Below are 12,661 nucleotides of genomic sequence, written 5' to 3' on the forward strand. Positions count from 1 at the left end.
GCTTCTAGAAATTAACCTGAAATTCAGCCTCCACTGATTCCGTCTAACCCTAGTCATAATCCTACAGTAGAGACAGAAGTACTGTGTGTTTGTCTTGTCATGTGTCTGTCACATAAGCCTAGTCATAATCCTACAGCAGAGACAGAAGTACTGTGTGTTTGTCTTGTCATGTGTCTGTCACATACATCTCTGTGTTCCTGGTTCCCATAGTGACAGTGTGGAGAGAGAGGCTACGTTGGGAGACAACAGTGTTCAGCTCCAGACTGTGGTTCAGTACGAACCTGACCTCTTCATCACCAGGTTAGTCTCTCTCTTTCTATCTCTCTCTCTCTCTCTCTCTCTCTCTCTCTCTCTCTCTCTGTCTCTCTCTCATTCCCTGTATCTCTACCTTTATTTGTAGTGACTCCAATCTGAACCGTTATGAGGTCCACCCAACCAGAACCATATCAGAGGCAATAGGACCAGAGTTCTACACACACTTCAGGGTAAGCACACAATATATCCGTGTCCCTAATATCCTTACTGAACAATCACACACATAACCATACAGACTGTCTTTATACACACACACACACGTCAGACTAATGTGTTCTGTGTGTAGCTGCAGAACCTGGGCTGTTACAGTGTGAGTAACCTGGAGTTGAGGCTGAGCCTGCCCTCTGTAGCAGCTGGAGACAGAGTCTTCATGGCTGTTACTGAGGTCTTCTCTTACAACGTGAGTACTAACCATCTCTCACTACTGTTGGAATAAACAGTTATTGTCATTTCTCTCTGGTTCTGAACTGTGACCTTTGTGATGTCAGGTGACAGGGGTGAACTGCAGTGTAGACAGTGACGTGTCCCAGCTGAAGGACAGACAGAGAGATGTACGACCACTACATCCTGAAGACATGCAACAGACTGACCTACTGGTGAGAACAGACACACACATATACACTGATGCACGCACATACATGCACACACACACAAATACCCACACACAAGATGATCACATTCACAATCCTAACTAGCAAAATAGTATATTTACAGTTGTAACATGTTTCTGTTTTCGGTGTGTAGAACTGCAGCAGGTCGTGGTGTGTGGAGGTGGTGTGTGAGGTACAGCAGCTGCATCGAGGACAGACCGCTCTCATACGAGTCAGTCGCAGGGTCCACGACAACTTCTTCAGACAGGTATGAAGTTTCTCTCTCTCTCTCTCTCTCTCTCTCTCTCACTCACTCACTCACTCACTCACTCACTCACTCACTCACTCACTCACTCACTCACTCACTCACTCACTCACTCACTCACTCACTCACTCACTCACTCACTCACTCACTCACTCACTCACACACACACACACACACACACACACACACACACACACACACACACACACACACACACACACACACACACACACACACACACACACACACACACACACACACACACACACACACACACACACAGCTCTAACTATAAAAACACTCACTCTGACTTTGTGTCTCTGTCACCAGGCTAAGTTTAAGGTGGTGAGGATAGTGAGTGCCTATCGTCTGGCTGCTCAGGAATCTAACCTGGTCACTCTGGGGAGTGGCGCCATCTGGAGGGAGGTGAGAGAATAGCAGGATTAACACTCAAATCAAATCAAATTTATTTATATAGCTCTTCTTACATCAGCTGATATCTCAAAGTGCTGTACAGAAACCCAGCCTAAAACCCCAATCAGCAAGCAATGCAGGTGTAGAAGCACAGTGGCTAGGAAAAACTCCCTAGAAAGGCCAAAACCTAGGAAGAAACCTAGAGAGGAACCAGGCTATGAGGGGTGACCAGTCCTCTTCTGGCTGTGCCGGGTGGAGATTATAATAGAACATGGCCAAGATGTTCAAATGTTCATAAATGACCAGCATGGTCAAATAATAATGATCACAGTAGTTGTCGAGGGTGCAGCAAGTCAGCACCTCAGGAGTAAATGTCAGTTGGCTTTTCATAGCCGATCATTAAGAGTATCTCTACCGCTCCTGCTGTCTCTAGAGAGTTGAAAACAGCAGGTCTGGGACAGGTAGCACGTCCGGTGAACAGGTCGGGGTTCCATAGCCGCAGGCAGAACAGTTGAAACTGGAGCAGCAGCATGGCCAGGTGGACTGGGGACAGCAAGGAGTCATCATGCCAGGTAGTCCTGAGGCATGGTCCTAGGGCTAAGGTCCTCCGAGAGAGAGAAAGAGAGAATTAGAGAGAGCATACTTAAATTCACACAGGACACCGGATAAGACAGGAGAAGTACTCCAGATATAACAAACTGACCCTAGCCCCCCGACACATAAACTACTGCAGCATAAATACTGGAGGCTGAGACAGGAGTGGTCAGGAGACACTGTGGCCCCATCCGATGATACCCCCGGACAGGGCCAAACAGGAAGGATATAACCCCACCCACTTAGCCAAAGCACAGCCCCCACACCACTAGAGGGAAAACTTCAACCACCAACTTACCATCCTGAGACAAGGCAAAGATCTCCGCCACGGCACAACCCAAGGGGGGGCGCCAACCCAGACAGGAAGATCACGTCAGTGACTCAACCCACTCAAGTGACATACCCCTCCTAGGGACGGCATGAAAGAGCACCAGTAAGCCAGTGACTCAGCCCCTGTAATAGGGTTAGAGGCAGAGAATCCCAGTGGAGAGAGGGGAACCGGCCAGGCAGAGAGAGCAAGGGCGGTTCGTTGCTCCAGAGCCTTTCCGTCCACCTTCACACTCCTGGGCCAGACTACACTCAATCATATGACCCACTGAAGAGATGAGTCCACTAATAGTGGAGGACTGGTTTAGCCTTGTCTGTGCCTGACTCATTTACATCCAGATAGAGTAGGAAGCTGGTATAGGGTGATGAATATCTGTCTGTCTGTCGTTTACATCCAGATAGAGTAGGAAGCTGGTATAGGGTGATGAATATCTGTCTGTCTGTCGTTTACATCCAGATAGAGTAGGAAGCTGGTATAGGGTGATGAATATCTGTCTGTCGTTTACATCCAGATAGAGTAGGAAGCTGGTATAGGGTGATGAATATCTGTCTGTCTGTCGTTTACATTCAGATAGAGTAGGAAGCTGGTATAGGGTGATGAATATGTCTGTCTGTCGTTTACATCCAGATAGAGTAGGAAGCTGGTATAGGGTGATGAATATCTGTCTGACTGTCGTTTACATCCAGATAGAGTAGGAAGCTGGTATAGGGTGATGAATATCTGTCTGTCTGTCGTTTACATCCTGCTAGAGTAGGAAGCTGGTATAGGGTGATGAATATGTCTGTCTGTCGTTTACATCCAGATAGAGTAGGAAGCTGGTATAGGGTGATGAATATCTGTCAGACTGTCGTTTACATCCAGATAGAGTAGGAAGCTGGTATAGGGTGATGAATATCTGTCTGACTGTCGTTTACATCCAGATAGAGTAGGAAGCTGGTATAGGGTGATGAATATCTGTCTGACTGTCGTTTACATCCAGATAGAGTAGGAAGCTGGTATAGGGTGATGAATATCTGTCTGTCTGTCGTTTACATCCAGATAGAGTAGGAAGCTGGTATAGGGTGATGAATATCTGTCTGACTGTCATTTACATCCAGATAGAGGAAGCTGGTATAGGGTGATGAATATCTGTCTGACTGTCATTTACATCCAGATAGAGGAAGCTGGTATAGGGTGATGATATCTGTCTGTCTGTCGTTTACATCCAGATAGAGGAAGCTGGTATAGGGTGATGATATCTGTCTGTCTGTCGTTTACATCCAGATAGAGTAGGAAGCTGGTATAGGGTGATGAATATCTGTCTGTCTGTCGTTTACATCCAGATAGAGTAGGAAGCTGGTATAGGGTGATGAATATCTGTCTGTCTGTCGTTTACATCCAGATAGAGTAGGAAGCTGGTATAGGGTGATGAATATCTGTCTGACTGTCATTTACATCCAGATAGAGGAAGCTGGTATAGGGTGATGAATATCTGTCTGTCTGTCGTTTACATTTAGATAGAGTAGGAAGCTGGTATAGGGTGATGAATATCTGTCTGTCTGTCGTTTACATCCAGATAGAGTAGGAAGCTGGTATAGGGTGATGAATATCTGTCTGTCGTTTACATCCAGATAAAGTAGGAAGCTGGTATAGGGTGATGAATATCTGTCTGTCTGTCGTTTACATCCAGATAGAGTAGGAAGCTGGTATAGGGTGATGAATATCTGTCTGTCGTTTACATCCAGATAGAGTAGGAAGCTGGTATAGGGTGATGAATATCTGTCTGACTGTCGTTTACATCCTGATAGAGTAGGAAGCTGGTATAGGGTGATGAATATCTGTCTGTCGTTTACATCCAGATAAAGTAGGAAGCTGGTATAGGGTGATGAATATCTGTCTGTCTGTCGTTTACATCCAGATAGAGTAGGAAGCTGGTATAGGGTGATGAATATCTGTCTGACTGTCGTTTACATCCTGATAGAGTAGGAAGCTGGTATAGGGTGATGAATATCTGTCTGACTGTCGTTTACATCCAGATAGAGTAGGTAGCTGGTATAGGGTGATGAATATCTGTCTGTCTGTCGTTTACATCCAGATAGAGTAGGAAGCTGGTATAGGGTGATGAATATGTCTGACTGTCGTTTACATCCAGATAGAGTAGGAAGCTGGTATAGGGTGATGAATATGTCTGACTGTCGTTTACATCCAGATAGAGTAGGAAGCTGGTATAGGGTGATGAATATCTGACTGTCTCTACTATCAGCCTTTTTTTATCTTTCTCTCCGTCAGACAGTGTTGGAGGTACTAAAGGGGCGGGCCATACCCATTTCTCTCTGGATTCTGATAGGTAGCATCATTGGAGGGCTTCTGCTATTGGCCCTCATCATCTTCGCAATGTGGAAGGTACACCAATCACACCTCACCATACAGTACCTCTGTACCTCACACTGCAATAACTTCTTTCTCCTCTGCCTTTGTGGTAAAGATCAAAACTTTGGGTTTCACTCCTTCCTTCTCATCCCTCCTTTCTCCAGCTGGGGTTCTTCACTCGTAAACAGATAAAGGATGAGGAACTCGAGGACTGAGCCCGCACCTCGCCGCCATGATGTCAGTCAATGGATACAGTATCTGTGACAACCAGAGAACCACAGAAAGAGTCCACTTCGTGCCCATCCCCATGGCAACGACCTGCACAGACTGCTCCGCCCCCCCCAGCAATAAAAACAGATGCCTTCCCTCTCTTCTAAATCATGCCCCCCCATAAAGAACGCACAGCCGGTATAGATGAGCGTCGCCCAGTGTGTGTGTGAACTGTCAAAACCCCTAACACCACATGGCACAGACTGCATCTATCATCAGACACCCCAACATCTTGTCTGTTTCTACAGGTGAACCAATGGCTGTAGTGCTGTAGTTACACACCTGTTTAGAAAGGTACAGCAGGAAGGACGTGAACAGGAGTTTTCTGCAGAGATGTCCCAGACAGAAAATAATGCTGTACACCACGTGTCAAACTCATTCCACGGAGGGCTGAGTGTCTGCAGGTTCACTCCACCCTTGTACTTGATTGATGAATTAAGGTCACGAATTAGTGAGGGACTCCACTCAACAGGTTGTCTAGGTCTTAATTAATTGAATGGACAAAACAAAAACCTACAGACACACAGCCCTCCGTGGAATGAGTTTGACACTCCTGGTGCAATGTGACTTGGTATGATGTTCAATTACTGCAGACGTCAAACAGCGTAGATCTGTATAAGTAGATACAGTACAGGTATCAACCTGTAATTAGTACCATGTTGTATAAGTAGATACAGTACAGGTATCAACCTGTAATTAGTACCATGTTGTATAAGTAGATACAGTACAGGTATCAACCTGTAATTAGTACCATGTTGTATAAGTAGATACCATACAGGTATCAACCTGTAATTAGTACCATGTTGTATAAGTAGATACCGTACAGGTATCAACCTGTAATTAGTACCATGTTGTATAAGTAGATACAGTACAGGTATCAACCTGTAATTAGTACCATGTTGTATAAGTAGATACCGTACAGGTATCAACCTGTAATTAGTACCATGTTGTATAAGTAGATACCGTACAGGTATCAACCTGTAATTAGTACCATGTTGTATTAGTAGATACCGTACAGGTATCAACCTGTAATTAGTACCATGTTGTATAAGTAGATACCGTACAGGTATCAACCTGTAATTAGTACCATGTTGTATAAGTAGATACAGTACAGGTATCAACCTGTAATTAGTACCATGTTGTATAAGTAGATACCGTACAGGTATCAACCTGTAATTAGTACCACGTTGTATAAGTAGATACAGTACAGGTATCAACCTGTAATTAGTACCATGTTGTATAAGTAGATACCGTACAGGTATCAACCTGTAATTAGTACCATGTTGTGCTATATGGAAAGCAGTTCCATCCTTCAAGGAAGCTTGAATGAAAATGCACTACCTGATAATGGGGGCCGCTTATAATCATGTGAATATATTTGTATTTCTATGAAACGCTGTTACAAACCTAACTGTCTATTTAATATTCAGAAGTCATCATGACTTTAGATTTTTCACACATTTTCTCTACAGTACAGTTCATTTTTTGAGTCAAATTAAAACTGTTGATAATTAAAGTTTTTGTAAATGTTATTTTAGTTTCTTTCATATTAATTTATACATAGATAGTTAATGTGTATGAATGATCCTAAATACACTTAATAATGTAATAAAATATTTGGTTTATCTTTTTTTTTTTTTTTTATCTGGCATTTCAGACTACTTCATTGTATAAAAGAAAAACACTTTCACACTAGCAGACATTGTTGAACATATAACTGAAATAACGACGTCTGTACGTCAGGCAAAAAAAGCACCAACTGAGTCAGGTATATGAAAACCCAAACATATTTTATTGATGCAACTTCATGTCCATTGTGTTTCTCCCCTCCCTCCCTCCCTCTCACTTGGTCTTGGTAGAGAAGATGTAGGACTCCAGTAGAAAGACAGTCTCATCCACCTGGTTCTCTGTAGAGTCCAACCTTCAGGGAGAAAAGAAACGAGGTAATAAAGCTACAGTAATGTAGCAGTATTAGTAATATCAGTGTAGTAGTAACAAGTATGTAGTAGTACTTGTTGATGTGATGTCGTAGGCCTCTAGCTGTTGTCATATATATATATATATATATATATAGTATGGGTGTCGTAGCAGTAGCATCCTGACTGGTTGCATCACTGCCTGGTACAGCAACTGCAAGGCACTACAGAGGGTAGTGCGTACGGCCCAGTACATCACTGGGGCCAAGCTTCCTGCCATCCAGGACCTATATACCAGGCGGTGTCAGAGGAAGGCCCTAAAAATTGTCAAAGACTCCAGCCACCCCAGTCATAGACTGTTCTCTCTGCTACCGCATGGCAAGCGGTACCGGAGTGCCAAGTATAGGACCAAAAGGCTTCTCAACAGCTTTTAATTAAGGTGCAGTGGTAATTAAGGTGCAGTGGTAATTAAGGTGCAGTGGTAATTAAGGTGCAGTGGTAATTAAGGTGCAGTGGTAATGCAGTACTTGTTGATGTGATGTCGCAGGGCTTCTAGCTGCTGTCTCTCGGGGGCAGTGATCATCTCCTCCACCTCTGTCAGCTGTTCAGGCTCCGCCCCACTGGCCTGCAGCGACGCCAGGATCGCCTCGATTCGCTGGGACTTCTCCAGCAGACGCCTGTCAATCAAACACAGGAAGTCTTGTACATGTACCAAAATTGCTGAGGATTATATACACAAAAAGTCAGACTTGTTTCCATTGTGCTCCTCTATTGTCCTCTAAAAGTCAATATGCAGACCTAAAGAGACCTTAGCAGGAAACTTAGAGAATAAAACCAAATCTATCCATCCATCCACTTAGGAATCAATCAATAAACTCACTTGTTCTCCTTGGTCTCGAAGAGGCGCCTCTCAATCAGATTAGCCACTGTCTGCAAGTAGTGATGGGGAAAAATGTATACAGTTACATATCGCAATATTGTTTTGGACCTGTTCTCCATCTTCTTTTTATATTAGTAAGCCAACAGATTTTCTGCACTTTTATTTCCATGACTGATCAAAACAAACGTTCTCATGCGCTCTCGTCTCTCTGCAGCAGACATATAGCGAGCAATATGTTTGGAACATCAAATCGCAATATCGCATTGCATATAGAAACGCGAGAATCGCAATACATATTGTATCAGCACCTAAGTATTGTGATAATATCATGAGGTCCTTGGCAATTCCCAGCCCTATCTGCAAGACAGACGTCCACCATTAATTGTCAAGTCAGCGGTGCACGAAGTAAACAGCAATCAAATCAAAATGTATTTATAAAGCCCTTTTTACATCAGCAGATGTCACAGAGCGCTTCTACAGAAACACAGCCTAAAACCCCAAACAGCAAGCAATGCAGATGTAGAAGCAATATCAGGCGGGCTTCCGCAACAATGGAGTGTGAATTGCGACACTAAATGTCTCTGCTGTTGTGGTCCTGAAGCGATCAAGTTGCAGCACCGTAAAGTACACATGCAGATATACACTCACCGGCCAGGTTATTAGGTACACCACCACATTCACGGAAAAATATCGCTCCTACAGACTGAGTCACGTGACCGTGGCTTGCTATATAAAGCAGGCAGACAGGCATTGAGGCATTCAGTTACTGTTTGATTGAATGTTAGAATGGGCAAAGCCAGTGACCTAAGCGACTTTGAGAGTGATATGATCGTCGGTGTCAGGCATGCCAGATCTCAGAAACGGCCACTGTCCAGGGCTTTTCACGCACAGCAGTGTCTATGGTTTCCCGAGAATGAACAAACATCTGGTCAGCGGCAGTCCTGTGGGCGAAAACAGCTTGTTGATGAGAGAGGCCGAAGGAGAAAGGCAAGAATCGTGCAAGCTAACAGACGGGCCACAAACAGGCAAATAACAGCACAGTACAACAATGGTGTGCAGAACGGCATCTCGGAATGCACAACTCGTCGGTCCTTGTCACGGATGGGCAGCAGACGTACAGCAGACGACCACACCGGGTTCCACTCCTATCAGCTAAAAACAAGAAGAAGTGGCTCCACTAGACTCAAGATCACCAACAGTGAACAATTGATGAGTGGAAAAACATCCAACGACTCCCGGTTTCTGTTGCGTCATGCTGATGGAAGAGTCAGGATTTGCCGTAAGCAGCATGTGTCCGTGGACCCATCCTGCCTGGTGTCAACGGTACAGGCTGGTGGCGGTGGAGTACCACTGTCCAATCTGCAGCAACCGTGTGATGCCATCGCATCAGCATGGACTAACATCCCTGTGGAACGTTTCCGACTTTTAGAGTCCATGCCACGAAGAATTCAGGCTGTTCTGGAGGCAAAGGGGGGGTCTGACCTGGTACTAGATAGGTGTACCTAATAAACTGAAAGTATATTTTTGACTCGTTCTCCTTCCGTATTTCCTCTTTATTTAGACAGTTTAAAATGTAGATGTAAAGGTACAGTTGTAGAAGAGAGAAAGAAAGAGGCTGGGGATTTAATGTGTCAATGTGGACAATATGTGTTCAGTAAACTGCAGCACTACCGCTGCGCCTCAGGTTCGCAAATATTTTGTCGCGAGTGCAACATCTTGCATCACGCTCATCTGCAATATCAGCGTTTCATCCTGCTCCTCATACTATAGCTTAGTTTGAATGTGTACCTTGTAGCAGTGTTGTAGCAGTAGGCGGGCAGTAGGCAGCTGGTTGACAGTGTACAGGTAGAAGGTACGTGAAGGGGCGTGGTCAGGAGTCTTAGGGATTTCCTAGGGTGGAAAAACACAGGTGAGCATGATAATGTATGGTTTGTATAGTGTGTGTGTGTGTATTTGTGTGTTACCTGTAGCTGTACCAGGTTCTCTGACAGCAGTGTGTACAGCATGTCTTTGGCCTCCTTGGCAGGGATCATAGCAAAGTCCTCCACCTGCTTCTGCTCCAGGTGACGTTTCCTTAGCAACAGACGGAAGATCCTAGCCGACCGCGAGCCAAACCTGACAATGGGAAAGGTTGAATGAATGACACCCTACAAGCTATGTAGCCACCGTGGGCAGAGACATAAACAGAGTAAATGGACACAGACCAACTCTGACAAACACACCAACCTCTCCTGTACCACAGACTCCAGTGTAGCTCTCGCCAGGTTGGCCAGGGCTCTTTGGAGATCTGTGTGGTCAGTCAAGAAACGACCACTTACAACTGTATCATGAAATACTGGAAATGACCTATTATACAATAGTGTGTGGATGAGAAACTCAAACAGGTTTCATCAGGGTTGTAAAAGGATACTGACCACGTACATTCCTCCTCCACTGTCACCTGATTTCCCCACAAACTCCATCTGAGGAACAGAGGGAGGGAGAAACATCAGTTTACCCGCCTCCTAGGCACTGATCCAAGGTCAGTTCTGCAATTGATCTCCCAATGGTTAAGGTTGGGATATGGGGAGGGGTATCTGATCCTAGATCTGCTCCTACCGGGTCATCCACCAGAAGGGAGAGGTACTGGTCCAGGATTGGTCTGCTGATGCTGTAGTTGGGCGGGAGGGAGCGGAAGATCTCATTGGCTGAGAGGGGCTGAGTGTAGGCGGCGGTCTGTGTGGTGGTGACCTCACTCATCCTCAACATAGTCCTCACAATCTCACTACTGGTCTGTGGGGGGGTAGAGAGAACGGTCTTTTTCACTCAGGCCCCCCTTCCAGCATTGGGGAACATCCCACATGACACATCTATTGATATGGGCACAAGCACTGTTCATGATACAAACTGTTCACACCCGTCTTGTTGGTGGAGAAAACATCTTGTAGGTTTAAAGCTTTCCTGCGATTCTACACATTTTGTCTTGAAGTGCAGAGAAAATGTTGCCATTTATTTTTTATTTAACTAGGCCACACCACGCCCTCCCTGCTAACCCCTCAGTTTGGGAATCACTGACTTAGACCAGGAGAGATTTAATGGGGGTGGTCTACAAGCATACGGAGGTGGTCTGTAGGGGTCTGTGACACTGACCTGGTCCAGTTTGCTGGCCACAGCACTAATGATGGCCTGGTCTCTGAAGTGCTGATGGAACCTCTCAAAGTTCACCTGCCAGTAGATCCCCTCATCACCACACGACTGGAAAGAGAGGGAGGGGATAGAAAGAGGCACAAGTCATTCCAAACGGTTCCATTCCTTATTGAGAGGAGTAAAAGAAAAACAGAACAAGGTTCTCTGATTCTCTATAGCAGCCCATTATCTCTGTGTCAAGGGTAGAGGGTCTGACCTCGGAGTCCATCTTGGCTTTCTTCCCTCCTCTCTGCTCCTCACTGTCGTCACTGGAGCGTCTGCGCTTCCCGCGACCTGCCCCACAAACACAACAAGCGAGTGTATAGCAAGTATTTACTGAATTACATATAGCAGGAGGTTTACATGTGGGTATGCACACAGGTGAAAAGGTACTACGTGTTATATGAGACAAAGTGTTTGCGGTACCTATGAGTGTAACATGGGGCAGCTTGTAGCAGTCAGGGTTGCTCTCTGCTGTTGGGGGGGCAGTGGAGGCGGAGGCGGCAGGGGTGCCGGGGGTCGCCGGGTTAGTGGAGGTGGCTGCAGTTCCCATCTCGGCCACCGGAGGACAGCGCTGCAGGAAGTGAGTCTCTACCAGCTTAGAGAAGGCTGAGACCACCTCACTGTACTCCATACTACGACCCTCTACAGAGAGAAAAATAATGAGGACAGAAGGAGAAGAAAATATAGAATAATCATACATCTTGTAATCGCTCTCTCACACACCCTCCATGTTATGAGTGAGTCGGTCAGCTACAGTCTTGACCGTGTTGCTCATGGTCATATGGCCTCGTTGTAGGACCTCCTCCACGATGAGTTCTCCTGTGTCTCCATACAGGGTCTTAGCTGTGTAGATGTACCGCGGGTACCGCAGAACCCTTAGAACCCGCTCACAGCTGGCCCGGTACTCCACTGGGCTCCCGGGGCCTCGCCGGCCCGACCCGAACTCACAAGCACCGTGCTGTACCAACACACACAGAGACTTCTTCACCTGCAGAAGAGACAGGGTCACCACCTAGGTTGAACAATATGTTTTATGTGTGTGTGTTTGTTTGTGTAGTACCAGGTCCAGTGGTGTGTTGGTCTCATTGGCGATGGTCCTGAGGTTCTGTGCCCCTCCTCTGAGTAGGTGAGTGCCTATCCTCTCCACCACCTCTCCAAAGTGCTCCTGTAGCAGCAGGCCACACAGCCGCACCTCCTGGGCAGTCATCTGCTGAAACAGGAGGAACCGGGGAACAGGTCAACAACACGTTTTTGGACTGTTCATCGAAATTTACTTATGCTGAGCAGTATGATGACACTAACAACCGGTAACCAAATCACGGCTTTTCAACAACGTTAACTAACAACTTTAATTTTATAACTTAACTGCCATGCTCACAAACCTTTGCAAAACACCCTTTTCAGATCATGAAATGAGTTTCGGGAGAATCCTCGCAAAACAACTTCAGAATCCCAAACACATGTGATTGCCAGCGCCACAACACAACGAATTTCCGCCCTCCGAATTTCCGCCACAGGTAAGCTTATTTTCCCAAAGAGTTGCGCATTGCATGAAGGGATGTTGGCGGACCA

The 12,661-nt window shown here is 45.7% G+C and overlaps 2 protein-coding genes across 6 annotated transcripts in view; one reads left to right on the top strand and one right to left on the bottom strand.

Moving 5' to 3' along the window:
- Positions 1-5,070, top strand: part of itga10 (integrin, alpha 10) — a 57,622-nt gene extending 52,552 nt beyond the window's left edge. The window contains exons 24-31 of the mRNA XM_038992772.1: positions 211-300; positions 401-485; positions 602-715; positions 804-911; positions 1,060-1,173; positions 1,501-1,596; positions 4,775-4,888; positions 5,020-5,070. Of these exons, the coding sequence (XP_038848700.1) occupies positions 211-300; positions 401-485; positions 602-715; positions 804-911; positions 1,060-1,173; positions 1,501-1,596; positions 4,775-4,888; positions 5,020-5,070 (772 nt within the window). The remainder of the gene's footprint in view (positions 1-210; positions 301-400; positions 486-601; positions 716-803; positions 912-1,059; positions 1,174-1,500; positions 1,597-4,774; positions 4,889-5,019) is intronic.
- Positions 5,071-6,959: 1,889 nt separating this feature from the next.
- Positions 6,960-12,630, bottom strand: polr3c (polymerase (RNA) III (DNA directed) polypeptide C). 5 transcript variants are annotated; one of them, XM_038994815.1, is made up of 14 exons: positions 12,472-12,630; positions 12,150-12,296; positions 11,813-12,077; positions 11,513-11,731; positions 11,304-11,380; positions 11,051-11,155; positions 10,520-10,693; positions 10,336-10,383; positions 10,126-10,208; positions 9,886-10,036; positions 9,710-9,811; positions 7,922-7,971; positions 7,569-7,718; positions 6,960-7,046 (listed from the first exon to the last, which is right to left on the bottom strand). In XM_038994815.1, the coding sequence occupies exons 2-14, from the start codon at positions 12,294-12,296 to the stop codon at positions 6,968-6,970; spliced, it is 1,650 nt and encodes a 549-aa protein (XP_038850743.1). In that variant the 5' UTR covers positions 12,472-12,630; the 3' UTR covers positions 6,960-6,967. The 5 variants fall into 5 exon arrangements, with proteins under 5 accessions (XP_038850743.1, XP_038850744.1, XP_038850746.1 ...); XM_038994816.1 differs by having other exon boundaries at positions 12,150-12,299; XM_038994818.1 differs by having other exon boundaries at positions 11,813-12,047; positions 12,472-12,629.
- Positions 12,631-12,661: the final 31 nt, after the last annotated feature.

The sequence above is a fragment of the Salvelinus namaycush genome, chromosome 5 (genome assembly GCF_016432855.1).
Source record: "Salvelinus namaycush isolate Seneca chromosome 5, SaNama_1.0, whole genome shotgun sequence".
Taxonomy (NCBI): domain Eukaryota; kingdom Metazoa; phylum Chordata; class Actinopteri; order Salmoniformes; family Salmonidae; genus Salvelinus; species Salvelinus namaycush.

What these genes read in the sequence shown, in the direction of transcription:
- polr3c (XM_038994815.1), bottom strand. Translation starts at nt 12,296, where the DNA reads ATGACTGCCCAGGAGGTGCGGCTGTGTGGCCTGCTGCTACAGGAGCAC. An exon ending in AAGCCAAGATGGACTCCGAG is followed by an intron (nt 11,156 to 11,303) that starts GTCAGACCCTCT and finishes CTCTCTTTCCAG; the next exon opens with TCGTGTGGTGATGAGGGGAT. An exon ending in CTGCGACATCACATCAACAA is followed by an intron (nt 7,047 to 7,568) that starts GTACTGCATTAC and finishes TTCTCCCTGAAG; the next exon opens with GTTGGACTCTACAGAGAACC.